The sequence below is a fragment of the Oncorhynchus nerka genome, linkage group LG24 (genome assembly GCF_034236695.1).
Source record: "Oncorhynchus nerka isolate Pitt River linkage group LG24, Oner_Uvic_2.0, whole genome shotgun sequence".
NCBI lineage: Eukaryota > Metazoa > Chordata > Actinopteri > Salmoniformes > Salmonidae > Oncorhynchus > Oncorhynchus nerka.
The window spans coordinates 9993691-10021070 of record NC_088419.1 but is presented as its reverse complement, the minus strand read 5'-3'; the positions used below and the strand labels follow the sequence as shown (position 1 = coordinate 10021070).

At 43.4% G+C, this 27380-nt stretch overlaps 2 protein-coding genes across 3 annotated transcripts in view; one reads left to right on the top strand and one right to left on the bottom strand.

Annotated features, from left to right (window-relative positions):
• Positions 1-1249: 1249 nt before the first annotated feature.
• LOC115118125 (serine/arginine-rich splicing factor 5-like) lies at positions 1250-17457 on the top strand. 2 transcript variants are annotated; one of them, XM_029646667.2, is made up of 9 exons: positions 1250-1357; positions 1872-2017; positions 7984-8054; positions 8219-8386; positions 8717-8746; positions 10584-10656; positions 14613-14686; positions 14827-14934; positions 16220-17457. In XM_029646667.2, the coding sequence occupies exons 2-9, from the start codon at positions 1892-1894 to the stop codon at positions 16572-16574; spliced, it is 1005 nt and encodes a 334-aa protein (XP_029502527.2). In that variant the 5' UTR covers positions 1250-1357; positions 1872-1891; the 3' UTR covers positions 16575-17457. The 2 variants fall into 2 exon arrangements, with proteins under 2 accessions (XP_029502527.2, XP_029502528.2); XM_029646668.2 differs by lacking the exon at positions 8717-8746.
• Positions 17458-17547: 90 nt separating this feature from the next.
• Positions 17548-27380, bottom strand: part of LOC115118126 (hepatic sodium/bile acid cotransporter-like) — a 68596-nt gene continuing 58763 nt past the window's right edge. The window contains exon 8 of the mRNA XM_065008598.1: positions 17548-17977. Within this exon, the coding sequence (XP_064864670.1) occupies positions 17922-17977 (56 nt within the window). The 3' untranslated portion in view covers positions 17548-17921. The remainder of the gene's footprint in view (positions 17978-27380) is intronic.

The following is a 27380-nucleotide window of genomic DNA, read 5'->3' as shown; positions in this document are numbered from 1 at the left end:
TGTAACCTCCCTGTTTTAAAGAGGACCTAGACCTCCTGTAACCTCCCTGTTTTAAAGAGGACCTAGACCTTCTGTAACCTCCCTGTTTTAAAGAGGACCTAGACCTTCTGTAACCTCCCTGTTTTAAAGAGGACCTAGACCTTCTGTAACCTCCCTGTTTTAAAGAGGACCTAGACCTTCTGTAACCTCCCTGTTTTAAAGAGGACCTAGACCTTCTGTAACCTCCATGTTTTAAAGAGGACCTAGACCTTCTGTAACCTCCCTGTTTTAAAGAGGACCTAGACCTTCTGTAACCTCCATGTTTTAAAGAGGACCTAGTCCTTCTATAACCTCCATGTTTTAAAGAGGACCTAGACCTTCTGTAACCTCCATGTTTTACGTTGTAAGGAAGCAGAACATAAAACACATTTTAAGAACACCCTGAATTGATCTGTGTTTAGTGTTTTTATTCAGCGGCCCAAAGATTGATGTGAAGTAAGTAAAGCAGGCTAAAAGATGGATAGACCCATAGAAAACATGGACGAAAGGCCTGTAGAGAACAGATGCTTTTAAGGCCTACCCACTGTGACCTCCTCCTCAAGGACACTCCTGGACAACCACACCTCATTGGAGGACAGATGATACTAGCTAGCTGTTCATCTTACTAACTGTAAACACAAGAGCAACATATCAGCAGTACATCAACTCTAGGACATAAAGCGCCATGCCATTTTATATTGGGTCCTCCTACTACTATGAGTGACGAGTGCCACCAACCATTGTTTTATGTAGATTTTGAACCTTGTGACTGACTAGGTGATACCTAGCGGCTAGATAAAGTACTACCAAAGATATTTTATAACTAAACCAAGACAGACCACAGTTTACCGTTTCCAATGCGAACAAATGAGTCATAGTGGGCAGAGCCAAGCACAAGCTAGTGAGATCCTATTGGCGCGTTGTAGTCCACATCTGCATATTTCCCATAGGGAACGCCTACTCTGTGTCAACAAAACGTAGTCCGTTCTGTTCATAACAGAAAACTGTATTGAGACAAACTGCCCTCCAGAGTGAATATATATATATATATATATATTATATATTTAATTGATGAGAAGATTTGCATAATATCGGCCAAAATCCATCTCCTCCCCCTGCCCGCCAGTGGGCTTCCTCTCCCTACCATATTTGGTAGTGAATGGAATCGCAAACCAGATGCTTCACATTTATACATACAGTGAAATATCTGGTTGTTCTGTGGTACTACCGCACCGTGTCATTGAAAAGCCGACTCCATTTTGTGTGCGTGTCTTTTTCCGCTGTGTTTTCAAGAGGCAGCAAGTCAATCTCCCCCCCAGCAGAAGAAAAACACAGAAAGGTATGTTAAAAATGAAGATTTTCACAATTAAAATGGATGTAACTAATGTTGATGCACAAGTATTGCTAATCGGAAACAATGTGGTTAACAAGCTTGTTAGTGTTATCTTTGTGGTGTTTATCTTGCGATCACGCAATCACAAGGCCCCCCACCAAAATAAAAAATGCACGATGACTGTCGCAGTTAAGGTAACGATAAATACTCGCTTTTGAAACCTCTCCGGCATGAGTATACATGATTGCACGGTTTATTATATTTATTTTGATAATGAATTGAATGTTTACATTCTGCACTTTGGAAACGATGGTATTCTAGCTAACGTTAGCAAAAAAAAAAAATGCTGTTAGCTAATGAATGATGTGGGTGTGCGCATTAAAAGTATTTCTGGTGACTGGGCCACCTGACACGACGTTTTAACAACATTCCTTCAATATAGTGTCGTCATAGGTCGTTTTCATCAAAAATATTTGTCATCATAGGTCGATTTCTTTTTCTTTTACTGTTTTGCTATCAGATACACATCCTACAGCCAGAATGAGTGGATGCCGCATATTTGTGGGCCGGTTGAACCCGTCCGCCAGAGAGAAGGACGTGGAGAGATTCTTCAAAGGATACGGCCGCATCCGAGACATCGACCTCAAGAGGGGCTTTGGTTTTGTGGTCAGTATACACACAAATTGCACACGACCTTTTATTTCATTAATAGTTCATTTAAAATGTTTGCATACATTGCAAGAACGATTTCCCTAACAATCCTAGTTACATGGACACATCTGAAATCAGGCTACCAAATGGAACAGTGATTTATATGCAGAACTTAGCCACTCAAAATAAACTTTCTACCACAGCGACCGTGTTATTTTTGTGATGCCTATTTGATTCTGAGTTATTCTGAGTTCAGGCCTATAGGGGCGTTCATATATTCACTATCTACTCCGATTTCAAGAAACAAACTTCTTAATCCAGCCGCCAGGCTTTACGGTGAAAGCAAACCATGCGATTATCCGAGGACAGCGCCCCATCATACAAACACATGAAAATATTTCAACCAGGCAGGTGCGACACAAAACTATATAATTCATGCCTTACCTTTGAAGATCTTCAGTTGGCACTCCAATGTGTCCCAGAAACATCACAAATGGTCCTTTTTGTTTGATAAATTCCTTGTTTATATCCCCAAAACAGCCTAACCAGCTCAGCTAGAATGGTCAGTGAGGTGTTCTTTCATTTGTGTCTGGAAGTAGTTAGCAAGCGAGCTAATTTTAGCCAGTTAGCTTGGGTGCTTGACTACCGTTGTTAGGTCAGAACCCTTGGATCAAGTGTGTGATCCGAGAGCAAAACGCCCTGAATTTGCAAAAGGACAATCTGACAAAGCTCTGAATTTACAAGTGCCCTCCGGAGTGAATTGCCTTCAATTGTGGTCTGGGTCTTTAGTAAGTTCAGAGTGTTTTGCTCTCGGAGAGTGGCCCGGGCTTTACGAAAAAATACTGCTTTCAAAATACTAAATACTGCTGTACTTGTGCAGTGTAAATACCACAGTCGGCTGCAGTTACTGCAGTTTCAACTGTACTATTGGTTTGTAAAGAGAGGAGTAGGGTTGATCCTAGCGTTGTGAACAGCAGTCAAGCACCCAAGCTATCTGGCTGAAGTTGGCTGGCTTGCTAGCTACTTCCAGACACAAATGAGAGAGAACCTCACCCGGCCCATATGCCCTAAGCACACTCAGGTGTGAGTGATCTGAAAGTAGTTAGCCACAGTGTATTTACGAACATGCCCAGAGTTTGTATCTGAACTATTTAGAAGATAGATAGCCTAGTGGTTAGAGCGTTGGACCGGTAACCGAAAGGTTGCTGGATCGAATCCCCGAGCTGACGAGGTAAAAATCTGTAATTTTGCCCCCGGAACAAGGCAGTTAACTCCCTGTTCCCCGGCAGGCCATCATTGTAAATAAGAACTTGTTCTTCACCTTTTATTTAACTAGGAAAGTCAGTTAAATAAGAAAAAGCTGGTCACCATAAGATGGAGTGTTTGATTTGCTGAAACCATTGACAAGTGTGCTGTTTTTAAAGTCAGTGTTAAATATTTGCTTTTAATATGGTCACCTCTTAAAGATTACAGTCAGATCTGCTAGACTACTACTTTTGATTCCATGCAAATAAATTGCGCACGTTTAGCTCTATCAGAGTTCCGCAGCAGGTCACTGCCTGCTTTTTATGGCATTAAATTAGCGAGGGTAGCTTCACAATTTCTCTCAATATTGGCCACCATTTATTGGATAGGAGTGATGTGAAATTAAAGTAATCTATACCTGACCAGGAGGAGAGGTTTAGGTTCATTTCCCATCCGTTGTTGGCTCTGCCTGTCAATCAACAGACGGGTGCTTTTTGCCGATGTTCTGTTAGCTGATGTTTACTTAGCAAGCTACCAGTAGAAACTTCGTACAGTAGAAACGTCGTGAAGTGGTAAGTAGAACTCATATACTTTTTAATCCAACCACTAAGTAGGTCTACATTGAAGTTAACATCCCCTTTTCAATTTTTTATATTTTTTAGATGGTGTTTAATCACGATTGCTGCGGACAGAAATGATAGGCTACGTTGATTGATTGATGGATCGCGGCAAATTGGCTCGCTACCCAGTATGCACTCGCACCTTTGGTTGATCGTTTCAAAACGGGAAATATGTAGTTTTGAGAGCATTGGCGAGACATCAGAATAGAATGTTGATGCCTGGCCAACACATTCATAGGTTGCTCCTCCTAAACTCGGTCGCGTCGGGCCGTTGTTATGAAAGTTTTCAAGCCGCCCTCTATTGCCGGCGCAGTAGTGGTGCCCGGTCATTCTGGACGGAGGCTGGTGGCGGTTTAGTCAAAATTACAATCTAGTGCCTGGAAATACAACTTAATACTTAAGTCCCCCCAAAAAAAATTTGTAGGAAACAACTTTGCCAGCATTATCATGTCAAATTTACTTTAGGCAGATGCCGATGTTGTTCAAAAATGGCTAAGGACGCTAACGTTGTACTGCATCTAAAGTCAATCTGGCGACTTCAGAATGATGATAAAGGGTTTTCCTATGAATTTTTTTATTTTTAATTTATTTTTATTTTTTTAACCTTTATTTAACTTCTTGCGTCGAGCCATCCCGGATCCGGTATCGTGACTACAGCCTCAAGCTCATTACCATAACGCAACGTTAACTATTCATGAAAATCGCAAATGAAATGAAATTAATCTATTTGCTCTCAAGTTTAGCCTTTTGTTAACAACACTGTCATCTCAGATTTTCAAAATATGCTTCTCAACCATTGCAAAACAAGCATTTGTGTAACAGTATTGATAGCCTAGCATAGGATTATGCCTCTCTTTCAGCATGGAACATTTTCACAAAACCAGAAAAGGATTCAAATAAAATCATTGACCTTTGAAGAACTTCAGATGTTTTCAATGAGGAGACTCTCAGTTAGATAGCAAATGTTCCGTCTTTACAAAAAATATTATGTGTTGACAAATCGGTCCGTTTTCTTCTTCATTCTTCATCACGTTTGGGTAAGGGAAAAAAACGAAAATTAAGTCATTAAAACGCGAACTTTTTTCCAAATTAACTCCATAATATCGACAGAAACATGGCAAACCGATGTTTAGAATCAATCCTCAAGGTGTTTTTCACATATCTATCGACGATAAAATCCTTCGTGGCAGTTGACTTTCTCTTCTGAAGAAATGGAACGCAATCATTTCGACACCGGGCGGGACACCGGGTAAATGTAGTCTCTTATGGTCAATCTTCCAATGATATGCCTACAAACACGTCACAATGCTGCAGACACCTTGGAGAAACGACACAAAGGCGCATTGACAGCCATATAAGGAGACATTGGAACACAGCGCCTTCAGAATCTGGGGGATTTCCAGTATGAAACTTCATCTTGGTTTCGCCTGTAGCATTAGTTCTGGGGCACTCACAGATAATATCTTTGCAGTTTTGGAAACGTCAGAGTTTTGTCTTTCCAAGGCTGTCAATTCCATGCATAGTCGAGCATCTTTTCGTGACAAACTATTGCGCTTAAAACGGGCCCGTCTTTTTATCCAATAATGACATAGCGCCCCCATAGGTTGAAGAGGTTAACTAGGCAAGTCAGTTAAGAACAAATTCTTATTTTCAATGACGGCCTAGGTTAACTGCCTGTTCAGGGGCAGAACGACAGATCGACCTTGCCAGCTCAGGGGTTTGAACTTGCAACCTTCCGGTTAATAGACCTATGCTCTAACCGCTAGGCTACCCCCTACCCTATATCACCCAACATATAGTACCCGCTGGTGTACAGAACAAGTAGAAAATAACCCCTGACAGACATCATATACACAGCTCCTAAACAGGCCAAAATGGCTCCTATTCTCCATACTACATCTTCCTGTATACACAGGCTACATTATTAACAAGTTAACTTTCAGGGGATAAACTAGACTGGCAGCGTCATTAAATAGTACCCGCAAAACACCAGTCTCAACAGTGAAGAGGCGACTCCGGGATGCTAGTCTTCCTAGGCAGAGTTGCAAAGAAAAAGCCATATCTCAGACTGGCCAATAAAAAGAAAAGATTTAAAGATGGTCAAAAGAACACACACTGGACAGAGGAACTCTGCCTAGAAGGCCAGCATCCCGGAGTCGCCTCTTCACTGTTGACGTTGAGACTGGTGTTTTGCGAGTACTATTTAATGAAGCTGCCAGTTGAGGATTTGTGAGGCTTTTGTTTCTCAAACTAGACACTCCAATGTACTTGTCCTCTTGCTCAGTTGTGCACCGGGGCCTCCCACTCTTTCTATTCTGATTAGTCACAGTTTGCGCTGTTCTCTGAAGGGAGTAGTACAGTGTCGTCTGATATCTTCAATTTCTTGGCAATTTCTCGCATAGAATAGCCATCATTTATCAGAACAAGAATAGACTGATGAGTTTCAGAAGAAAGTTCTTTGTTTCTGGTCATTTTGAGCCTGTAATCGAACCCACAAATGCTGATTCTCCAGATAATCTTTTTTGCTTCTTCTTTATTAATCAGGAACAGTTTTCAGCTGTGCTAACATAATTGCAAAAGGGATTTCTAATGATCAATTAGCCTTTTTAAAATTATCAACTTGGATTAGCTAACACAATGTGCCATTGGAACACAGGCGTGATGGTTGCTGATAATGGGCCTCTGTACCTCTATGTAGATATTCCATTGGAACACAGGAGTGATGGTTGCTGATAATGGGCCTCTGTACGTCTATGTAGATATTCCATTGGAACACAGGAGTGATGGTTGCTGATAATGGGCCTCTGTACGTCTATGTAGATATTCCATTAAACAATCATCTGTTTCCAGCTACAATAGTAATTTACAACATTAACAATGTCTAGAATGTATTTATCATCAATTTGGTGTTATTTTAATGGACAAAATGTGCTTTTCTTTAAAAAATAAGGGCATTTCTCAGTTACCCTAAACTTTTGAATGGTATTGTGTGTTTATATAAAGTTTGGGGTCACTTAGAAATGTCCTTGTTTTTTTAAAGAAAAGCACAATTTGTCCATTAAAACATCAAATGGCATTAGTAAACACCTTACACTGCTAACTCTGTTTTTTTTTTTTTATGTATGAAGTTTAGCAGAGTAAGGTGTTTACGTTACTAATGCCGTACTCGACCAGCTGCCAAAATATTTTTTTATATATAAAATTGTTAGTGTGCATTTAAATCTACTCCCTGACACGCTTAGCTAAGCCCTCAATTACCAACTCCGCTAAGTCATTGCTGTGTGCTAGCTGAATGTTCTAGAATGGATAGTGGTCTGAATGTTCTAGAATGGATAGTGGTCTGACTGTTCTAGAATGGATAGTGGTCTGACTGTTCTAGAATGGATAGTGGTCTGACTGTTCTAGAATGGATAGTGGTCTGAATGTTCTAGAATGGATAGTGGTCTGACTGTTCTAGAATGGATAGTGGTCTGAATGTTCTAGAATGGATAGTGGTCTGAATGTTCTAGAATGGATAGTGGTCTGAATGTTCTAGAATGGATAGTGGTCTGACTGTTCTAGAATAGATAGTGGTCTGAATGTTCTAGAATAGATAGTGGTCTGAATGTTCTAGAATGGATAGTGGTCTGACTGTTCTAGAATGGATAGTGTTCTGACTGTTCTAGAATGGATAGTGTTCTGACTGTTCTAGAATGGATAGTGTTCTGACTGTTCTAGAATGGATAGTGTTCTGACTGTTCTAGAATGGATAGTGGTCTGAATGTTCTAGAATGGATAGTGTTCTGACTGTTCTAGAATAGATAGTGTTCTGACTGTTCTAGAATAGATAGTGTTCTGACTGTTCTAGAATAGATAGTGTTCTGACTGTTCTAGAATAGATAGTGTTCTGACTGTTCTAGAATGGATAGTGGTCTGACTGTTCTAGAATGGATAGTGGTCTGACTGTTCTAGAATGGATAGTGTTCTGACTGTTCTAGAATGGATAGTGTTCTGACTGTTCTAGAATGGATAGTGGTCTGAATGTTCTAGAATAGATAGTGGTCTGACTGTTCTAGAATAGATAGTGTTCTGACTGTTCTAGAATAGATAGTGTTCTGACTGTTCTATGTTGTCCAGGAGTTTGATGATCCCAGGGATGCTGAGGATGCCGTTTATGAGCTGGACGGCAAGGAGCTCTGCAACGAGAGGTAAAGTGACTGCGGCTCTGTTCACGATGGACATTTACACCTCACAACCACGTTGGCTCACAGTGCCCACATATCAATTAAGGATCTGTGGTAGTTAGAACATCCTTCCATAGCCCCTCTGTTCTCTCCTCTCTCCCCCCTCACCTCTCCATTCTCTCTCTTAGGGTAACCATTGAGCACGCCCGAGTGCGCCTGCGTGGTGGCCGAGGACGCGGTGGGGACAGAGGAGGAGGAGGTGGTGGTGGTGGTGGTGGAGGAGGAGGGGGAGGAGGAGGAGGTGGTGGTGGCCGCTTCCCAGATCGCTACGGCCGTGGCTCCCAGGATAGTCGGAGGTAATATGGACATTCATACTATTCGCTAGCCTCCTACTATTTCCAGTGGGGACTTTCCACACTCGTCGCTAACAACATATAGGTCCCTGAAGTCCCTTTTTACATTGTGGACAGTTGAGACAAAAATACACACATCCAAGGTGTTATTAAACCAACTTTAAAACACTGGTGTCTGTACGTAGCTTTCGTGGTTTGTTCATCACCTGAGGCACGCGCACAATGTAATTGCGTGCATGCACATGCCAGGATATAGACTTCTCAGTACCAGCATTTTTAAAGTCTTGTTTAATAATACTTTCCTGTGGATATTTTGTCTCAAATTTCCATAAGGACAAACCAACCAAGGGGACAACCGGCAGAGTAAGTTCAAATGACAGTTTATTCCACATTCTGTCCATATGAAGCACCTTTTTGGAAAATTGCTATGAATATAAACGATGTATACAAAAGTATGTGGACACCCCTTCATATTTGGTGGATTCGTTGAGTTCAGCCACACCCAATACTGACAGGTGTATAAAATGGAGCACACAGCCATGTAATCTCCCGAGAACAAACATTGGCTGTAGAATGGCCTTACTGAAGAGCTCTGTGACTGTCAATGTGGCACTGCCACTTTTCCAACAAGTCAGTTTGTCAAATTTCTGCCCTGCTGGAGCTGCCCTGGTCAATTGTAAGTGCTGTTATTGTGAAGTTGGAACGTCTGGAGCAAGAACTGCTCAGCTGTGAAGTGGTAAGCCACACGAGGTCAGAGTGGGCGCTTGTAAAATAAAAAATAAAAATAATAAATTTTAAAAATCTGTCCTTGGTTGCAACACCCACTACCGAGTTCCAAACTGCCCCTGGAAGCAACGTCGGCACAATAACGTTTTGTCGGCAGCTTCATGAAATGGGTTTCCATGGCCGAGCAGCCGCACACAAGCATAAGATCACCATGCGCAATGCCAAGCGTCGGCTGGAGTGGTGTAAAGCTCGCCACCATTGGGTCTCTGGATCAGTGGAAACACGTTCTCTGGAGTGATGTATCACACTTTACCATCTGGCATCCAACGGACAAATCTGGGGTTGGCGGATGCCAGGAGAACGCTACCTGCCCCAATGCATAATGACAACTGTAAAGTTTGGTGGAGGAGGAATAATGGCCTGGGACTGTTTTTCATGGTTCGGGCTTGGCCTCTTTGTTCCAGTGAAGGGAAATCTTAACACTACAGCATACAATGACATTCTAGATGATTCTGTGCTTCCAACTTTGTGGCAACAGTTTGGGGAAGGCCCTTTCCTGTTTCAGCATGACAGTGCAAGGTCCATACAGAAATGGTTTGTTGACATCGGTGTGGAAGAACTTGACTGGCCTGCACAGAGCCCTGACCTGGGATGAATTGGCATAAGGCCTAATCACCCAACATCAGTGTTCGACCTCACTAATGCTCTTGTGGCTGAATGGAAGCAATTCCCCTCAGCAATGCTCCCAACATCTAGTGGAAAGCCTTCCCAGAAGAGTGGAGGCTGTTATAGCAGCAATGTTCCAACATCTAGTGGAAAGCCTTCCCAGAAGAGTGGAGGCTATTATAGCAGCAATGTTCCAACATCTAGTGGAAAGCCTTCCCAGAAGAGTGGAGGCTGTTATAGCAGCAATGTTCCAACATCTAGTGGAAAGCCTTCCCAGAAGAGTGGAGGCTGTTATAGCAGCAATGTTCCAACATCTAGTGGAAAGCCTTCCCAGAAGAGTGGAGGCTATTATAGCAGCAAAGGCCCTTGGTTTTGGAACGAGATGTTCGACGAGCAGTTGTCCACACACTTGTGGTTATGTTGTGTAAATCCAACCTAATCTAGGAGACCAGCAAGCTATCAGCAGCTCTGTGTGGGCTGAGACTGCTCTCATCCCCTAAAATAGTTCAGTCATGGTCCTGTAGACACAAAGCATAGTTGGGGGTGTTCTAAGATCTGATACGCATGTTAGATTATAACAAATGGACAGAGGGAAAACTGATCCTAAATCAGTACTGCGGTTCCCTCTCCCACCACAGCAAAAAAAAAAAATATTAGGCTACTAGTCGGGACCACATCCCGGCTTTGGCTAGGACGAAGGAACTACAACCATGACCCACCAATGTGTTCTCACCCACTGTAAGGGAACCACGATTCTAGGTCATCTGCAAGGTTCTCACACTGTTCTTTGTCTCCCCCCTCATCGCAGTAGGAACCCTCCTCCGATGCGTACGGAGAACCGTCTCATCGTGGAGAACCTGTCATCTCGCGTCAGCTGGCAGGTGAGTTCCTTACCTGGGTGTGTCTCTACCTGCCTGTTAGTAACTCCAGGCTCTGACTGATCAGACGGAGAGAACGCTCAGCTTTATACCTGAAATCTTCACTAGTAATGATCTCAAGGCAACTTCCTGGTGCCGTCCAGGTAAAGACTAATACAAGACTCATACTCTTTCCTTTTGTTGGTTTTTTGCCTGCGTTTATTTTAGTATATGTGGTAATATTCCATGGGCTGAGAGCAAATAAATATGCAAATCGACAGCACTAAATGTGTTGTGATTGGCCCAAATGGCTCCTTGCACAGTATTTAATAACCTATCAAGAGCTCTCAGTACATATCCAGCCCTTTCCTGAGAGCTTCCGGTGGAGAAATGGCTAGCCATAGCTATTTGCTGCAGCTAAAGAATGCAGTTGATTAGATACAAGAGGGAGAAAAACCATTTGTCTGTTTTTTAATTTTAACCAATTCTTCACCCCTTTATTTGCCAGCCTGACTGTTGTGTCGTATGGAAGAGAGCGCTTCTTATGGTGGAGTTAACCCAATCAGGGTCCCTCTCTCTGGGTTGAGCCATGTCGTGCCAGCCAGCGTGCCTGTCGGCCCGCTCCTAGTTGGTTCCTCTCCTCCTGCTGGTCGTATGAGAGAGTGCTCCCTCGCTTGGTCGGGGGGTCAGGTCCCAGCCCCGGGTTCCACTACTCGCTCTGCTCTAGAAGCGCTGGCTGCCCCTTCGCTCACACTCGCTGTCCCCCTGGTGGGGGCCTCGATGGCCGGAGCGCCGTGCTGACAAATCACAAACAGAGAGGCAGAAAGAGGAGATTCGATGATGGTGTTCATGATGATGGTGGCGGTGTTTTGGTCTGATCCATGGTGGTTCGTTAATTTGAGAGGCTTCGATCGATCCATATCTCCCCCAATCCCCTCCCCATGTGCTGTGGTTCCGTCCGCACATCGCGAGAGGTGCCCAGAAGTGGATAAAATCTGCTGAGCGAGGTCACGAGAGGTCAAGGTTGGATCACAAGGTGCGATCAAGGTGGTTATGGTATGGTGGACTAGGAGAGCCTGCTACGGCCTGCTCCAAAGGGGTCGTTATCAGGTATTAGTTTCCTCTCTTCCTCCCTGTTGACTCTCTGTACTGAGACTGAGGGGCGGGTGCTGAGCCCTAGATGGGGTTCCCGTCCCGGGTGTTAGGGAGCTCCTGTCTAGCCAGAGACGACAGGGCTCTTGGGGTTCATCAACACAAACACCTCTGCTGGTCATGCAGACTTTTTATATTGATGACTATTCTGTGTAGTTGTTTTTAAAGACAGCGGGGTCCAATAATTTTGAGACAATGCAAAAAATAATCAATAATAATAATAATAATCAATCAATGTTCGGGTCAACTTGAAATATTTGACGTTAGCTTCCTCCGTTTTTTTACAGATTCAATTGCAGATCACGTAGGCTGTGTTTACAGTTCTAAAAAAAAAACAGAATGCATTACCTCATGTTCGACGATACGATAGTCAGTTAACGTTACTTTTTTTTATGAAGCATTTATGCTTATTGATATTAGGTCCTTCCAAATTCAGTGATGCCGATGAAGATTGTCGTGGTAGAATCGTCCCTACGGGGGAGAGAATAGGGGTTTTGGAATGAATGCGGACTAAAGGTCAACACGAGTTTAAGAGCTCTTGTACATTTTCTTCTGAGATAATAGCAGTCAGTTAACGTTACCTTTTTTTTTAATGAAGCCTTTTGATATGACATAAATTCTTCTTCAAAAAAAATGTGCTGTTTATCCAAAAATCCAACAGAAACACAGTTAATTTCCCCGTAGGCATTGTCCAACGAACCGTGGCGTAGTTGGTGCCTTCAAGAAGATGCCGGTACTATTTCTCTATAGTGGAGGTGCATAAAGATGTTTCACTTTCACCTACCACAAATTCTTTGTTTTGCTAAGTTGTCAGTCTTTCTTTTTTTTTTTACATCGCTCTCGGTAATAAAAAATAAAAGAATGTTTTTAAAAAATCATAGCAGTGTACATGATCCTAACTTTAGCTCCAGGGTGCCGTTAATTAAAGAACAAAAGATTATATAAAAATATCTGACCAATCATATTAGCACTGAAAAATATCTGACCAATCAGTCAGGGGGGGGGGTTAAAAAAACAGAACGGCGAGCGTGCATGAAGATGGCAGATTTCAGATAGTGCTAAAATCTGCTATCTGAAATCTGCCATCTTCATGCACGCTCGCCGTTCTGTTTTGGTCAGATATTTTTCAGTGCTAATATGATTGGTCAAAAGACCAATTAGTAGCAAAAAGATCCAACTGTGTAAGCTACCATTTTGTTTTTCTGGCAAAGGCTTTCATCACATTTCCTTAGAAACGGTCTTAAGCTTGTAGGGCTTTGTAGCCTCTGTTCAGTTGAATACTTATTTTTGGCCATTTTGCCAAGCTCTTATATTTGCTACAAAGGGGTTTCTTAAGGAGGTCTGTGGCGTATTCTGAACAGCTAGTTTTGTCAAGTTGATTGGTCGCGGACGTCAAATGTACCCACGACTTCGCACACAGACAGACCTAACCGTTGAACTGACAACATTTATAACACAATGATTCTGTGTTGCTGGACCAGACAGCCAGTCATTTTGCAGTGTTCTCTAAGGTTCTTGGACCCCTCTAGGTATCTTAGCCTTTGTAGTAGAGGTCGACCGATTTATGATTTTTCAACGCCGATACCGATTATTGGAGGACAAAAAAAAGATTAATCGGCCGATTTTAAATAAAGATTTAAAAATATATAGTTGTAATGACTATTACAACAATACTGAATGAACACTTATTTTAACTTAATATAATACATCAATAAAATCAATTTAGCCTCAAATAAATAATGAAACATGTTCAATTTGGTTTAAATAATGTAAAAACAAAGTGTTGGAGAAGAAAGTAAAAGTGCAATATGTGCCATGTAAGAAAGCTACTGTTTAAGTTCCTTGCTCAGAACACGAGAACATATGAAAGCTGGTGGTTCCTTTTAACATGAGTCTTCAATATTCCCAGGTAAGAAGTTTTAGGTTGTAGTTATAGGACTATTTCTCTCTCTACCACTTATATTTCATTAACCTTTGAATATTGGATGTTCTTATAGGCACTATAGTATTGCCAGTGTAACAGTATAGCTGGCAAATTGGGCGGCCCAAACTGTTGCATATACACTGACTCTGCGTGCAATGAACACAAGAGAAGTGACACAATTTCACCTGGTTAATATTGCCTGCTAACCTGGATTTATTTTAGCTGAATAAGCAGGTTTAAAAATATATACTTGTGTATTGATTTTAAGAAAGGCATTGGTGTTTATGGTTAGGTACACATTGGAGCAACGACAGTCCTTTTTCGCGAATGCGCACCGCATCGATTATATGCAAAACAGGACACGCTAGATAAACTAGTAATATCATCAACCATGTGTAGTAGTAACTAGTGATTATGATTAAGTTTAATGCTAGCTAGCAACTTACCTTGGCTTCTTACTGCATTCACGTAACAGTCAGGCTCCTCGTGAGGCAGGTGGTTAGAGCGTTGGACTAGTTAACCGTAAGGTTGCAAGATTGAATCCCTGAGCTGACAAGGTACAAAATCTGTCGTTCTGCCCCTGAACAAGGCAGTTAACACACACACGGTTCCTAGGCCGTCATTGAAAATAAGAATGTATTCTTAACTGACGTGCCTAGTTAAATAAAGATTTTTTTTAAATAAAAAAAGTCGTCAAATTACCGATTTCCGATTGTTATGAGAACTTGAAATCGGCCCTAATTAATCGGCCATTCGGATTAATCGGTCGTCCTCTACTCGGATGAATCGGTCGTCCTCTACTTTGTAGTTGCTCTATGATATCTTTCTCTCTTTGGGGAAATATGATGCATTATGTTGACAGTGTTGTCCCGGTCCGGTCCTAACTTAGCCTGTCGTTGTGTAGGACCTGAAAGATTTCATGAGACAGGCGGGGGAAGTCACCTTTGCAGACGCCCACCGCCCCAAGCTCAACGAAGGGTAAGAATGGCGTGCGCTCCCCTAGCTGTTCTTCCTAGACGCGTTGCCAACGTCCATACTCCTAATATAACGGACATTTTAAACCAAGGTCTCGGTTATATCCCTACTGACCTGTTGTTTTTGTCATGTCGGTCTTCAAGGGTGGTCGAGTTCGCTTCTTACAGCGATCTGAAAAACGCTGTTGAGAAGCTGTCTGGCAAGGAGATCAATGGAAGGAAAATCAAGCTGATCGAGGCAGCTAAGAAGAGGTGAGTTGGTCTGGAGACTAAAGCCCTTCTAGATGTTTCCTCTAAGGAACTGAGGGAAGGATGTACTATCGGTGTATTTGAATAAGACAACAGTGAACTGATAAGACAACAGACAGATGGTTTTATTTAGGGTAAATCCATTTGAATTAAATCACTTTTGCCATCTACTTTTTGTTTGTTTGTTGAATCTAAATACTTCCCATACACGTTTGCTCATTGAAGTGGTCAGAAAGTGACTGTTGGACCTGAAAGCCAAAACATTCAAGAGATGAAGGTGCTCAACGTTGACCTATAACATGAGACATCCGTGTCTTCATCACTGGAAAAGATAAATGGCTGATTAATCATTTAAAAGTTTACAAACAGGGTTTTCAAACGACTTGATTATTTATTGAAGAAAAATATTTAAGATGGTCATTTTTAAACTTTTTTTTAATATATATATCTTTTTAAATGTTTTATTATTATTAGTATATTTTGTAGATTAGACCATATTTCACATCACCTGATGTTTTTGTGTTGTGCCTCCCATCGGTCGAAACACAACATGCTCTTGACTACAGACAGGATGGGTGTCATTACAATCTCAGAAATAGGATGAACTTATCCCTTCAGACCATTGCAAATGAGCTGGTTCTCCATTTACATTTTATATTTGATATTGATATCTTCTACTTGCTACTGCAACGGTTCTCCTGCGGTCGAATGTCAACTTAAATGCTAATTCAATAGGTTTCCTATAGAGGATTGGCAGTATAATTTTAAAACGGATATTCCTATTCAATTCGATGTTCTCCGTCTCTCTCCCTGGACCTCTAACCATTTTTGTGGTGCCATTTTGAAAGTTGACATTTTAAATTCTATTCCATTTTATCAGCCGAAACATGACACCCCCACCCTGTGTTCAAGAGCATGTCTCAACTGATGGTGACACAACATAACAACCGTAGCGGTAGAAAATAGTGTCTAAGATACAACAACATGCTAATATGAAGGGAGGGGAAAGAGTCATGTTAAAGAGGGGAAGAGAAGCTTTTTTTAAAACTTTTTTTTTTTTACTTTAAGCTTTTAAGATCCTTAACCGATTTATTTTCCAGTGATTTTAAAGGCATGGTATTTAAAATGGGTCAACTTTGAGCATCTTTGTCAAAGTTTTGCCATTCAGATCCAAAAAGTCACACTGACCACTTGGGTATGTAAAGTTCTGTTCCAATCAAAAAAAAAGGGTGTGTGGTCAAAACGTGACTTGAAGTGCGTTTATCCTTTTCTCCTTCCTCTTCTCCAGGAGTCGCTCCCGTTCAGAGAGCTCCTCTCGTTCCCGTTCTCGTAACCGCTCCCCGTCCCGCTCCAGGACACCCCGTCGTTCCAGGTCCCACTCCCCCAAGAGGGACTACAACCGCTCCCGTTCCAGGTCCCACAGCGGCTCCCCGGCCCCCCGCGGCGGTGCAGGAGGAGCCGCCCCCGGTTCCCCACCGCCCAGGGCCAAGGAGACCTCCTCCACTTCCTCCAAACGGCCCTCCAAGCCCAGCAAGTCTGCCTCTCCCCACTCCCCTCCCCCTGCACAGCGTGCACCTTCCAGGTCACCTTCCAGGTCTAGGTCTCGTGGCTCTCGTTCCCCGTCCACAGACAGCCGCCACTGAGTATTGAGAACAGGAATATACACGTTTTGACATGAGCTCACACTTGCACACAGTACATGAATACACTCGCATTAAGACAAACATGAACACACACACAGTTTTAGTAAGACTACAGGTCAGGGCCAGGAACTGTAACACCTAGCAGTACTGGCCTCCTGAATCTGTATTTCCCCCTCTGTTTCCTCCCTATGCCCCCCCCCCCCCTCTTCTGACATGGCTGACCTTTGACCTCCTGCAGCATCATGGGTGTTCTCAGTAAAAGCATCAGTCTCTGAACACAATGACGGTTACATTTTGAGCATTTATTCCCTAAACCTTTTTTTAAATTTTTTTTTACTGGTTTTGTTTCGGTCAGTAATTTTACTTGGAATGGTTTTTTTTGTCATTCAAAGCTCATGTGTGATTGATTGCCCCCCCCCCCCTGCTGTTGGTTGGTAGCTCTGATATCATGAACTGTTGAGAATTCAAGTACTGTTGCATGATGGTAAGGAATGTGATTGGTTAATGTTTTGGGTCGTACCATTCTCATCTCAGTGTAGGGGTGGTGTAAGGGGATTTATGTTTTATGCTGTTTTTTTTTGTTGATAGAATACCATCTTTTTTTGTGTGTGTGGGTCTTTGTTGTGATTGGCAGTAAAATAATGTTTTATCCTCAGTGTAGGGGTGGTGTAAGGTAACTATTAGGGGATTTATGTTTTATCCTCAGTGAAGAAGACACCCTGTGAAAACGTTGTATGTGCTGTTTTTATTTGAGCCCATTTGTATTGAATGTTTAAATGGAGTGGTGTTTCTGTTCCGCTTTATATCTCCCTTATACAACTTATTGTGACGAGGTTAACGCCTAGACAATAGTTTGGAAAATAAAAACCTTTTGTACACTAAAGCATGAAGTCTGATTTGATCTACCCCCCCCGCCCAGTGTTTGATATGAAAGTTAGTTGTATTTCATTAAAAAAATAACTCAAAAAGCAGATGACCAATAAAATGTTTTTATATAAAGCATCAAAACACTGTGTTAACTTGACAATTTTGCCACTTTTAGTATGAGCTTAAAACAATATGTAATTAAATACTAGCAGTAATAAAATGTCTGTTTTCAATAGCTGGTCCAAACATTGACACTACCTTGTCTTGATCAGAAGCACTCATGTAGTTTAGACAGTACATAGGTTTCTCTCTTCAGTTAATTCCACTTACACTTCTACACCTGTATACAGTGTAGTCAATTAGTTACAATCACTCCACCTTCAAATCGCCTGCTGCCATGCATCATTGTATGTGTAGTTACTGGGTGTGAAATCCTCATTGTTATCTGGTCTTTGGGAGCCTGAAGCCTTGGTCACCGTTTCAGACTGAGCTGATGTGGATCTGATTTCCTTCCACTGCATCGTACACCTGCTTCTCTGTCAGACAGAGAGAGGAGCACCGTTAGAGCGGTCTTGACAAAATGATTAATTTGGACAGCTAACATTGAACTGGGTCCTCCAGTCTTCCCTTGTGGTGACAAATATAGGTTTTAACCTTTGAGTAGGAGACTGGGTCTGTATTATAGTCTGAGTAGGAGACTGGGCCTGTATTATAGTCTGAGTAGGAGACTGGGCCTGTATTATAGTCTGAGTAGGAGACTGGGCCTGTATTATAGTCTGAGTAGGAGACTGGGTCTGTATTCATAAAGTCTGAGTAGGAGACTGGGTCTGTATTATAGTCTGAGTAGGAGACTGGGTCTGTATTATAGTCTGAGTAGGAGACTGGGCCTGTATTATAGTCTGAGTAGGAGACTGGGCCTGTTAAAGTCTGAGTAGGAGACTGGGCCTGTATTATAGTCTGAGTAGGAGACTGGGCCTGTATTATAGTCTGAGTAGGAGACTGGGCCTGTATTATAGTCTGAGTAGGAGACTGGGCCTGTATTATAGTCTGAGTAGGAGACTGGGTCTGTATTATAGTCTGAGTAGGAGACTGGGCCTGTATTATAGTCTGAGTTATAGACTGGGTCTGTATTATAGTCTGAGTAGGAGACTGGGTCTGTATTAAAGTCTGAGTAGGAGACTGGGCCTGTATTAAAGTCTGAGTAGGAGACTGGGTCTGTATTATAGTCTGAGTAGGAGACTGGGTCTGTATTATAGGTCTGAGTAGGAGACTGGGCCTGTATTATAGTCTGAGTAGGAGACTGGGTCTGTATTCATAAAGTCTGAGTAGGAGACTGGGTCTGTATTCATAAAGTCTGAGTAGGAGACTGGGCCTGTATTAGTCTGAGTTGGAGACTGGGCCTGTATTATAGTCTGAGTAGGAGACTGGGCCTGTATTATAGTCTGAGTAGGAGACTGGGCCTGTATTATAGTCTGAGTAGGAGACTGGGCCTGTATTATAGTCTGAGTAGGAGACTGGGCCTGTATTAGTCTGAGTAGGAGACTGGGCCTGTATTAAAGTCTGAGTAGGAGACTGGGCCTGTATTAAAGTCTGAGTAGGAGACTGGGCCTGTATTCCTAACGTCTGAGTATGAGACTGGGTCTGTATTCATAAAGTCTGAGTAGGAGACTGGGCCTGTATTATAGTCTGAGTAGGAGACTGGGCCTGTATTATAGTCTGAGTAGGAGACTGGGCCTGTATTATAGTCTGAGTAGGAGACTGGGCCTGTATTATAGTCTGAGTAGGAGACTGGGCCTGTATTAGTCTGAGTAGGAGACTGGGCCTGTATTAAAGTCTGAGTAGGAGACTGGGCCTGTATTATAGTCTGAGTAGGAGACTGGGCCTGTATTCATAAAGTCTGAGTAGGAGACTGGGTCTGTATTCATAAAGTCTGAGTAGGAGACTGGGCCTGTATTATAGTCTGAGTAGGAGACTGCGTCTGTATTATAATCTGAGTAGGAGACTGGGCCTGTATTATAGTCTGAGTAGGAGACTGGGCCTGTATTAGTCTGAGTAGGAGACTGGGCCTGTATTATAGTCTGAGTAGGAGACTGGGTCTGTATTATAGTCTGAGTAGGAGACTGGGCCTGTATTAAAGTCTGAGTAGGAGACTGGGCCTGTATTCATAAAGTCTGAGTAGGAGACTGGGTCTGTATTATAGTCTGAGTAGGAGACTGGGCCTGTATTATAGTCTGAGTAGGAGACTGGGCCTGTATTATAGTCTGAGTAGGAGACTGGGCCTGTATTCATAAAGTCTGAGTAGGAGACTGGGCCTGTATTATAGTCTGAGTAGGAGACTGGGTCTGTATTCATAAAGTCTGAGTAGGAGACTGGGCCTGTATTAGTCTGAGTTGGAGACTGGGCCTGTATTATAGTCTGAGTAGGAGACTGGGCCTGTATTATAGTCTGAGTAGGAGACTGGGCCTGTATTATAGTCTGAGTAGGAGACTGGGCCTGTATTATAGTCTGAGTAGGAGACTGGGCCTGTATTAAAGTCTGAGTAGGAGACTGGGCCTGTATTCCTAACGTCTGAGTATGAGACTGGGTCTGTATTCATAAAGTCTGAGTAGGAGACTGGGCCTGTATTATAGTCTGAGTAGGAGACTGGGCCTGTATTATAGTCTGAGTAGGAGACTGGGCCTGTATTATAGTCTGAGTAGGAGACTGGGCCTGTATTATAGTCTGAGTAGGAGACTGGGCCTGTATTAGTCTGAGTAGGAGACTGGGCCTGTATTATAGTCTGAGTAGGAGACTGGGCCTGTATTAAAGTCTGAGTAGGAGACTGGGCCTGTATTCCTAACGTCTGAGTATGAGACTGGGTCTGTATTCATAAAGTCTGAGTAGGAGACTGGGCCTGTATTATAGTCTGAGTAGGAGACTGGGCCTGTATTATAGTCTGAGTAGGAGACTGGGCCTGTATTAAATTCTGAGTAGGAGACTGGGCCAGTATTAAAGTCTGAGTAGGAGACTGGGCCTGTATTAAATTCTGAGTAGGAGACTGGGCCTGTATTAGTCTGAGTAGGAGACTGGGCCTGTATTAGTCTGAGTAGGAGACTGGGTCTTTATTAAAGTCTGAGTAGGAGACTGGGCCTGTATTATAGTCTGAGTAGGAGACTGGGCCTGTATTAGTCTGAGTAGGAGACTGGGCCTGTATTAGTCTGAGTAGGAGACTGGGCCTGTATTAAAGTCTGAGTAGGAGACTGGGCCTGTATTATAGTCTGAGTAGGAGACTGGGCCTGTATTATAGTCTGAGTAGGAGACTGGGCCTGTATTATAGTCTGAGTAGGAGACTGGGCCTGTATTATAGTCTGAGTAGGAGACTGGGCCTGTATTATAGTCTGAGTAGGAGACTGGGTCTCTTTATAGTCTGAGTAGGAGACTGGGCCTGTATTATAGTCTGAGTAGGAGACTGGGCCTGTATTATAGTCTGAGTAGGAGACTGGGCCTGTATTCCTAACGTCTGAGTATGAGACTGGGCCTGTATTATAGTCTGAGTAGGAGACTGGGCCTGTATTATAGTCTGAGTAGGAGACTGGGCCTGTATTATAGTCTGAGTAGGAGACTGGGCCTGTATTATAGTCTGAGTAGGAGACTGGGCCTGTATTCATAAAGTCTGAGTAGGAGACTGGGTCTGTATTATAGTCTGAGTAGGAGACTGGGCCTGTATTATAGTCTGAGTAGGAGACTGGGCCTGTATTATAGTCTGAGTAGGAGACTGGGCCTGTATTCATAAAGTCTGAGTAGGAGACTGGGCCTGTATTAGTCTGAGTTGGAGACTGGGCCTGTATTATAGTCTGAGTAGGAGACTGGGCCTGTATTATAGTCTGAGTAGGAGACTGGGCCTGTATTATAGTCTGAGTAGGAGACTGGGCCTGTATTATAGTCTGAGTAGGAGACTGGGCCTGTATTAAAGTCTGAGTAGGAGACTGGGCCTGTATTCCTAACGTCTGAGTATGAGACTGGGTCTGTATTCATAAAGTCTGAGTAGGAGACTGGGCCTGTATTATAGTCTGAGTAGGAGACTGGGCCTGTATTATAGTCTGAGTAGGAGACTGGGCCTGTATTAGTCTGAGTAGGAGACTGGGCCTGTATTAAAGTCTGAGTAGGAGACTGGGCCTGTATTAAAGTCTGAGTAGGAGACTGGGCCTGTATTATAGTCTGAGTAGGAGACTGGGCCTGTATTATAGTCTGAGTAGGAGACTGGGCCTGTATTATAGTCTGAGTAGGAGACTGGGCCTGTATTATAGTCTGAGTAGGAGACTGGGCCTGTATTATAGTCTGAGTAGGAGACTGGGCCTGTATTATAGTCTGAGTAGGAGACTGGGCCTGTATTATAGTCTGAGTAGGAGACTGGGCCTGTATTAGTCTGAGTAGGAGACTGGGCCTGTATTAAAGTCTGAGTAGGAGACTGGGCCTGTATTAAAGTCTGAGTAGGAGACTGGGCCTGTATTCCTAACGTCTGAGTATGAGACTGGGTCTGTATTCATAAAGTCTGAGTAGGAGACTGGGCCTGTATTATAGTCCGAGTAGGAGACTGGGCCTGTATTATAGTCTGAGTAGGAGACTGGGCCTGTATTAAATTCTGAGTAGGAGACTGGGCCTGTATTAAAGTCTGAGTAGGAGACTGGGCCTGTATTAAATTCTGAGTAGGAGACTGGGCCTGTATTAGTCTGAGTAGGAGACTGGGCCTGTATTAGTCTGAGTAGGAGACTGGGTCTTTATTAAAGTCTGAGTAGGAGACTGGGCCTGTATTATAGTCTGAGTAGGAGACTGGGCCTGTATTAGTCTGAGTAGGAGACTGGGCCTGTATTAGTCTGAGTAGGAGACTGGGCCTGTATTAAAGTCTGAGTAGGAGACTGGGCCTGTATTATAGTCTGAGTAGGAGACTGGGCCTGTATTATAGTCTGAGTAGGAGACTGGGCCTGTATTATAGTCTGAGTAGGAGACTGGGCCTGTATTATAGTCTGAGTAGGAGACTGGGTCTGTATTAAATTCTGAGTAGGAGACTGGGCCTGTATTATAGTCTGAGTAGGAGACTGGGCCTGTATTATAGTCTGAGTAGGAGACTGGGCCTGTATTATAGTCTGAGTAGGAGACTGGGCCTGTATTATAGTCTGAGTAGGAGACTGGGCCTGTATTATAGTCTGAGTAGGAGACTGGGCCTGTATTCATAAAGTCTGAGTAGGAGACTGGGTCTGTATTCATAAAGTCTGAGTAGGAGACTGGGCCTGTATTATAGTCTGAGTAGGAGACTGGGCCTGTATTATAGTCTGAGTAGGAGACTGCGTCTGTATTATAATCTGAGTAGGAGACTGGGCCTGTATTATAGTCTGAGTAGGAGACTGGGCCTGTATTAGTCTGAGTAGGAGACTGGGCCTGTATTATAGTCTGAGTAGGAGACTGGGTCTGTATTATAGTCTGAGTAGGAGACTGGGTCTGTATTATAGTCTGAGTAGGAGACTGGGTCTGTATTCATAAAGTCTGAGTAGGAGACTGGGCCTGTATTATAGTCTGAGTAGGAGACTGGGCCTGTATTCATAAAGTCTTGAGTAGAAGACTGGGTCTGTATTCATAAAGTCTGAGTAGGAGACTGGGTCTGTATTATAGTCTGAGTAGGAGACTGGGCCTGTATTATAGTCTGAGTAGGAGACTGGGCCTGTATTATAGTCTGAGTTATAGACTGGGCCTGTATTATAGTCTGAGTAGGAGACTGGGCCTGTATTATAGTCTGAGTTATAGACTGGGTCTGTATTATAGTCTGAGTAGGAGACTGGGTCTGTATTATAGTCTGAGTAGGAGACTGGGTCTGTATTATAGTCTGAGTAGGAGACTGGGCCTGTATTATAGTCTGAGTAGGAGACTGGGTCTGTATTATAGTCTGAGTAGGAGACTGGGTCTGTATTATAGTCTGAGTAGGAGACTGGGCCTGTATTATAGTCTGAGTAGGAGACTGGGCCTGTATTATAGTCTGAGTAGGAGACTGGGCCTGTATTATAGTCTGAGTAGGAGACTGGGCCTGTATTATAGTCTGAGTAGGAGACTGGGCCTGTATTATAGTCTGAGTAGGAGACTGGGCCTGTATTATAGTCTGAGTTATAGACTGGGTCTGTATTATAGTCTGAGTAGGAGACTGGGCCTGTATTATAGTCTGAGTAGGAGACTGGGTCTGTATTCATAAAGTCTGAGTAGGAGACTGGGCCTATATTAAAGTCTGAGTAGGAGACTGGGTCTGTATTAAAGTCTGAGTAGGAGACTGGGCCTGTATTATAGTCTGAGTAGGAGACTGGGTCTGTATTCATAAAGTCTGAGTAGGAGACTGGGTCTGTATTATAGTCTGAGTAGGAGACTGGGTCTGTATTATAGTCTTAGTAGGAGACTGGGCCTGTATTATAGTCTGAGTAGGAGACTGGGTCTGTATTCATAAAGTCTGAGTAGGAGACTGGGTCTGTATTCATAAAGTCTGAGTAGGAGACTGGGCCTGTATTATAGTCTGAGTAGGAGACTGGGCCTGTATTATAGTCTGAGTAGGAGACTGGGCCTGTATTAGTCTGAGTAGGAGACTGGGCCTGTATTAAAGTCTGAGTAGGAGACTGGGCCTGTATTATAGTCTGAGTAGGAGACTGGGCCTGTATTATAGTCTGAGTAGGAGACTGGGCCTGTATTATAGTCTGAGTAGGAGACTGGGCCTGTATTAGTCTGAGTAGGAGACTGGGCCTGTATTAAAGTCTGAGTAGGAGACTGGGCCTGTATTATAGTCTGAGTAGGAGACTGGGCCTGTATTATAGTCTGAGTAGGAGACTGGGCCTGTATTAAAGTCTGAGTAGGAGACTGGGCCTGTATTAAATTCTGAGTAGGAGACTGGGCCTGTATTAAAGTCTGAGTAGGAGACTGGGCCTGTATTAAATTCTGAGTAGGAGACTGGGCCTGTATTAGTCTGAGTAGGAGACTGGGCCTGTATTAGTCTGAGTAGGAGACTGGGTCTTTATTAAAGTCTGAGTAGGAGATTGGGCCTGTATTATAGTCTGAGTAGGAGACTGGGCCTGTATTATAGTCTGAGTAGGAGACTGGGCCTGTATTATAGTCTGAGTAGGAGACTGGGCCTGTATTATAGTCTGAGTAGGAGACTGGGTCTATATTCATAAAGTCTGAGTAGGAGACTGGGCCTGTATTATAGTCTGAGTAGGAGACTGGGCCTGTATTATAGTCTGAGTAGGAGACTGGGCCTGTATTATAGTCTGAGTAGGAGACTGGGTCTGTATTCATAAAGTCTGAGTAGGAGACTGGGTCTGTATTCATAAAGTCTGAGTAGGAGACTGGGCCTGTATTATAGTCTGAGTAGGAGACTGGGCCTGTATTATAGTCTGAGTAGGAGACTGGGCCTGTATTCCTAACGTCTGAGTATGAGACTGGGCCTGTATTATAGTCTGAGTAGGAGACTGGGCCTGTATTATAGTCTGAGTATGAGACTGGGCCTGTATTATAGTCTGAGTAGGAGACTGGGCCTGTATTATAGTCTGAGTAGGAGACTGGGCCTGTATTATAGTCTGAGTAGGAGACTGGGCCTGTATTATAGTCTGAGTAGGAGACTGGGCCTGTATTATAGTCTGAGTAGGAGACTGGGCCTGTATTATAATCTGAGTAGGAGACTGGGCCTGTATTATAGTCTGAGTAGGAGACTGGGCCTGTATTATAGTCTGAGTAGGAGACTGGGCCTGTATTATAGTCTGAGTAGGAGACTGGGCCTGTATTATAGTCTGAGTAGGAGACTGGGCCTGTATTATAGTCTGAGTAGGAGACTGGGCCTGTATTATAGTCTGAGTAGGAGACTGGGTCTGTATTAAATTCTGAGTAGGAGACTGGGCCTGTATTATAGTCTGAGTAGGAGACTGGGCCTGTATTATAGTCTGAGTAGGAGACTGGGCCTGTATTAGTCTGAGTAGGAGACTGGGCCTGTATTAAAGTCTGAGTAGGAGACTGGGCCTGTATTATAGTCTGAGTAGGAGACTGGGCCTGTATTATAGTCTGAGTAGGAGACTGGGCCTGTATTATAGTCTGAGTAGGAGACTGGGCCTGTATTAGTCTGAGTAGGAGACTGGGCCTGTATTAAAGTCTGAGTAGGAGACTGGGCCTGTATTAAAGTCTGAGTAGGAGACTGGGCCTGTATTCCTAACGTCTGAGTATGAGACTGGGTCTGTATTCATAAAGTCTGAGTAGGAGACTGGGCCTGTATTATAGTCTGAGTAGGAGACTGGGCCTGTATTATAGTCTGAGTAGGAGACTGGGCCTGTATTAAATTCTGAGTAGGAGACTGGGCCTGTATTAAAGTCTGAGTAGGAGACTGGGCCTGTATTAAATTCTGAGTAGGAGACTGGGCCTGTATTAGTCTGAGTAGGAGACTGGGCCTGTATTAGTCTGAGTAGGAGACTGGGTCTTTATTAAAGTCTGAGTAGGAGACTGGGCCTGTATTATAGTCTGAGTAGGAGACTGGGCCTGTATTAGTCTGAGTAGGAGACTGGGCCTGTATTAGTCTGAGTAGGAGACTGGGCCTGTATTAAAGTCTGAGTAGGAGAATGGGCCTGTATTATAGTCTGAGTAGGAGACTGGGCCTGTATTATAGTCTGAGTAGGAGACTGGGTCTGTATTATAGTCTGAGTAGGAGACTGGGCCTGTATTATAGTCTGAGTAGGAGACTGGGCCTGTATTATAGTCTGAGTAGGAGACTGGGTCTCTTTATAGTCTGAGTAGGAGACTGGGCCTGTATTATAGTCTGAGTAGGAGACTGGGCCTGTATTATAGTCTGAGTAGGAGACTGGGCCTGTATTCCTAACGTCTGAGTATGAGACTGGGCCTGTATTATAGTCTGAGTAGGAGACTGGGCCTGTATTATAGTCTGAGTAGGAGACTGGGCCTGTATTATAGTCTGAGTAGGAGACTGGGCCTGTATTATAGTCTGAGTAGGAGACTGGGCCTGTATTATAGTCTGAGTAGGAGACTGGGCCTGTATTATAGTCTGAGTAGGAGACTGGGCCTGTATTATAGTCTGAGTAGGAGACTGGGTCTGTATTAAATTCTGAGTAGGAGACTGGGCCTGTATTATAGTCTGAGTAGGAGACTGGGCCTGTATTATAGTCTGAGTAGGAGACTGGGCCTGTATTATAGTCTGAGTAGGAGACTGGGCCTGTATTATAGTCTGAGTAGGAGACTGGGCCTGTATTATAGTCTGAGTAGGAGACTGGGCCTGTATTCATAAAGTCTGAGTAGGAGACTGGGTCTGTATTCATAAAGTCTGAGTAGGAGACTGGGCCTGTATTATAGTCTGAGTAGGAGACTGCGTCTGTATTATAATCTGAGTAGGAGACTGGGCCTGTATTATAGTCTGAGTAGGAGACTGGGCCTGTATTAGTCTGAGTAGGAGACTGGGCCTGTATTATAGTCTGAGTAGGAGACTGGGTCTGTATTATAGTCTGAGTAGGAGACTGGGCCTGTATTAAAGTCTGAGTAGGAGACTGGGCCTGTATTCATAAAGTCTGAGTAGGAGACTGGGTCTGTATTATAGTCTGAGTAGGAGACTGGGCCTGTATTATAGTCTGAGTAGGAGACTGGGTCTGTATTCATAAAGTCTGAGTAGGAGACTGGGCCTGTATTATAGTCTGAGTAGTAGACTGGGCCTGTATTATAGTCTGAGTAGGAGACTGGGCCTGTATTATAGTCTGAGTAGGAGACTGGGTCTGTATTCATAAAGTCTGAGTAGGAGACTGGGCCTGTATTATAGTCTGAGTAGGAGACTGGGCCTGTATTCATAAAGTCTTGAGTAGAAGACTGGGTCTGTATTCATAAAGTCTGAGTAGGAGACTGGGTCTGTATTATAGTCTGAGTAGGAGACTGGGCCTGTATTAAAGT